General features: G+C 35.5%; 1 protein-coding gene across 1 annotated transcript in view; it reads left to right on the top strand.

Annotated features, from left to right (window-relative positions):
* NRK (Nik related kinase) overlaps positions 1–4487 on the top strand; it is a gene marked incomplete at its 5' end in the record, with an annotated part of 69163 nt that overhangs the window by 54025 nt on the left and 10651 nt on the right. Inside the window, one exon of the mRNA XM_077776190.1 lies at positions 3712–3816. Coding sequence (XP_077632316.1) covers positions 3712–3816 — 105 coding nt within the window. The remainder of the gene's footprint in view (positions 1–3711; positions 3817–4487) is intronic.

Raw genomic sequence — 4487 nt, forward strand, 5'->3', positions numbered from 1 at the left:
CCACTGTCAATATTCATAAGCATAATTGCTAAATATTTTCCTGTTAGTGTTTTCATATGTCTTATCTCTTTACAACTATCCACTGCAAAATGAGGTAACAACTCCAGTGTCTCAGAATCCTGCTCTCATCTGTCAACAACTAGAAACTTGTATTATCCCATTTTGTTCTATTTTGAAATAATCTCCTCTCAGCCTTTATTTTCTTCTTTTCAGTAACTGCCCCTTCAGACAGAACTAGTGGCATAGATAAGAGATAGCTGGAATCACGTAATATGACTTTTAGCAGGTTATTGCTATCCTGACTGACTGTTTCTGTTCTGCATATAAAGAGGCTTTTCCAGAATAATTGTCCATATGTGTTTATATAAGTACATATACACCATTGAAGGGCGAAATTAGTACCCAGACAAACTAGGCACTAAATAAATACACTTTCTTCTAGTTTTATGTATCACTACTCTCCTCCAAATCATATTATATATACTTAGTAGTCAAAGATGAAAGAGATTCCCAGATGTTAAACAAAGAGTTTATATAGCAGAGCTGCCTCCTATTAACTTGCAGAATTTTTTAGTTCAACAAGAGGGAGTTTAAAATAATGAATTACAATAACATCTTGCAAATCTGTGTTCTTGGTAAGTAGATGGATTTGTTAAGGTGTGTTTTCCTGGCTGATCCCACTCTTGCCCTCCCCAACTCTCATAACAACTAAAAACCTTTGCTTATTCTCAGGTGAAACCGTAGCATCTTCATATAGGAGGACAGCCATGTACACATATTTGCATGGCATTTTCGAAACCTTTCAAGATTCATAAAATAATGGACTGACACCAATTACTGCCATATATTAAAATTATAGGAAGTGTTTGTTAACAGAGTTTCTTTGCTTGTTGGGGATCTATTAATCATGCTTCTTTGACCTACTTGGGTGTACAAAAGCAAAAGAAACAGAGAACTAGAATCAAAGAGGGAGAGTAAGAGCAAGACCAAGAGCAAGAGAGAGGGGCCCAGGTATGAATAAGAGAAGGGTGGAGGAGAAATGAAAGCCTTATATATTGTCTCTGATGAAGTCTGTCTAGAAAGGACAGAAACAATGTTCCTGACAAGAAAAAAAGGTTTTAACACAAAATATAAATCTAGGAAGTAGGACAACATATTCCATAAGAATTAGAAGGTCTATCTGAGAGAAAGCATATACTTTTTATTCATTTTTCTCTTTTTTTAAAAGCAGCTATATTGAAATACTTTACACACCATAAAATGTACCCATTTAGAAGTGTACAATCAATGGTTTTTAGTATGCTTGTAGAGTTGTATGACTATTCTCATTATCTAATTTTCATTATCCCAAAATAACCCCCATAGCCATTAGCAAACAAGCCACATTCTATCCCTTTTACATTCACCTTATTCTCCTCACAGTCCTAAATAATCACTGATCTACATTCTTTTGCTATAACTTTCTCTTTTCTGGACAATTTATTTAAATGGAATCATATATTATATGGTCTTTTGTGACAGTCTTTTATCACATAGTATAATGTTTTCAAGGTTCATGCATGCTATAGCCTGTATAACTTGTGTAAATATTTATTTTTTTATTGCTGAATAGTATTGCATTGTATAGATATACCTTTTCTTCATACAACTTTTATATATCCATTGTTTATACATTTGTACTCTTGCCACATTCATGTGGCTTAATACATGAAATGTATTAACATTTCATACATGGGAGTGCATGTCTTATTTTCTCTTGGATAGTACTGCCAGACTGTTTTCCAGAGTGGCTCCACCATTTTACATTGCCATAAGTATGGAGGCTCCATTTTCTCTTCATCCTTGCAACACTTGTGGGTATCTGTCTTTTGATTCTAGGCATCCAAGTGGGTGTGAAGTGGCATCTCATTGTAGCTTTGATTTGTAGTCCCCTGATAACTAATGTTTTGATACATATGTTTGTTTGTTTGTTTGTTTGTTTGTTTGTTGAGTTGTAAGCATTCTTTATATATTCTGGATCTTATCAGATGTATGAATTTCAAATATCTTATCCCATTTCATAGGTTGTCTTTTCACTTTCTTGATAGTATTTTTTTGATGCCCCCAAATTTTGATTTGGATAAAACCCAATTTATCTATTTTTTCTTTTGTTTATTATGCTTTTGGTGTCAAATATCTATTGCCATGAAGATTTATTCCCATATTCACTCCTCAGAGTTTTATAGTTTTAGCTCATACATTTAGGTCTTTGATCCCTTCTGTGTTAATTTTTGCATATGGTGTGAGGTAAGGGGTCCAACTTATTCTTTTGTATGTGGATATTCAGTTGTCCTAGTAGCATTTGTTGAAGAGAATATTCTTTCCCAATTGAATGGGTAGGACACCATTAACCATAGATATGTGGGTTTATTTGTAGACTCCCAATTCTACTCTGTTGATCTATATGCCTATGCTTATCTCAGTACTACACTATTCTGATTACTGTAGCTTGTAGTAAGTTTTGAAATTGGGAAGTATGAGTCACTCAACTTTGTTTTCCTTTTGCAAGATTGTTTTGGCTATTCAGGGCGTCTTCTAATTCCATGGGAATTTTAGGATCAGTATTTCCATTTCTGCATAAGAGGCCATTGGTATTTTAGTAGCAATTAAATTTAGTCCATGGATCACTTTAGGAAGTACTATCCTCTTTTNGTCATGATCTCACGCTCCATGGGTTCGAGCCCCACATCGGGCTCTGTGCTGACAGCTAACTAGAGCCTGGAGCCTGCTTCAGATTCTGTGTCTCCCTCTCTCTCTGGCCCTCCCCTGCTCATTCTCTCTCTCTCTCTCAGAAATACATACTCAAAATAAAATAAAGACATAAAAATTCTAAAAAAAATAAAATATTTACATTTTTATTATTTATTTAGTGACTTAAAACAGCAGTGATTTATTATTTCTCATAAGTCTGTGAGTTGAGCAGAGTTCAGATGGATTTTTTTGTATATAGTTGATATATAATGTCAAATTAGTTTCAAGTGTACAACATATTGCTTCAACTTCTCTGTTTGTGATGCTATGTTCACCACAAATGTAGCTACCATCTATCACCATACAATGTTATTACAATGTTGTTGATTATATTCCCTATGTTGTGCCTTTTATTTCCATGACTAATTCCCTAATTGGAGGCCTATACCCTGTACTCCCCTACACCCATTTTGCACATCCCCTGACAGCCTTCCCTCTGGCAACCATCAGTTTCTTCTCTGTATTTATAGGTCTGATTCTGCTTTTTGTTTGTTTATTCATTTGTTTTTGTTTTTTTACATTCCGCATATGAGGAAAGTCATACAGAATTTGTCTTTCTCAGTCTGACTTATTTCACGTAGCAGAATATCCTCTGGGTCCATCCATGTATTGCCCTCTTAAGAATGTTAAGTCTACCCATCCATGAACAAAAGAAGTCTTTCCATTTACTTAGGTCTCCTTTTAGGTCTCATCTTTCAACAATGCTCTGTAGTTTTCAGTGTACAATTTAGACACTAATTAAAACTATATAGTTAGTTTTGTCACCTTTTGGGGGGCATCAAATTGTAACTAAAGCTTTTCTCAGAATATATGATCTGTTCTTAAAATTGTGGTTATAACACTCTTAATGACCAATACAAATACTTGAGTGTTCATATTAACTCTGTGGCATTGTTACTTCTTTTTATTTTATCATTGTAGTCCAACATGAAGAAACAACATATATTGCAATTGCTTTGAAATCATCAATTCACCTTTATGCATGGGCACCAAAGTCCTTCGATGAAAGCACTGCTATTAAAGTAAGTGGTCTCCATTTTGTTTGGATCATATGGTTTTTCTTTTGAGAAACTGTAAACACAGCAATATTTTGAAATATAGTGGCAGAAATATATACCATTCTTCTACAGTTAATGTAATTTGACTATACCATGTCAATAATTATCATTTAACCCTTTTTGAGATAATTCACAGGCACCACAGCAAGGGCGAGTGTAAGGAAAATCCCTGACCCCTCCCCTTAGAGGACTTCCCTACCAGCTACTCACTCCCAATTCCTGTAGTCAACATGAAAACCTTCTCTTCTAGAGCCCCAAACACAGGCTTTGAGTGCCAACCAATGACTTGAAGCTGAGAAAGTCCCTGTTCTCTCTTAGTGGGGGGTGGAGAGCAGAGGGAAGGTAAGGAAAGATGTGGCAATGGTGGGGGGAGAGCCCCACTGGAAGAGGAATGAAAAAAGAGAAAGCCTTTGCTCTAATTACCAGAATTATAATAGGTGGGGATGGGGAGGAAAGGGTGGGCCTGTATTTCATCCAAGCTGGAACTCTAAACACATTTCTCTCCAGAACTATTGCAAGGAATGGTGGTTAGGCTTATTTGGATTACCAGTAATATTTCCACCTTTATTATGGTTTAACTGCACTTCTAAAGATCAGCCTCTTAAGGTAATTAGTTGGTGTCCCAAACAACTGTCGCTA

This window comes from Crocuta crocuta, unplaced genomic scaffold, assembly GCF_008692635.1.
Source record: "Crocuta crocuta isolate KB4526 unplaced genomic scaffold, BGI_CrCroc_1.0 scaffold1027, whole genome shotgun sequence".
Taxonomy (NCBI): Eukaryota; Metazoa; Chordata; class Mammalia; order Carnivora; family Hyaenidae; genus Crocuta; species Crocuta crocuta.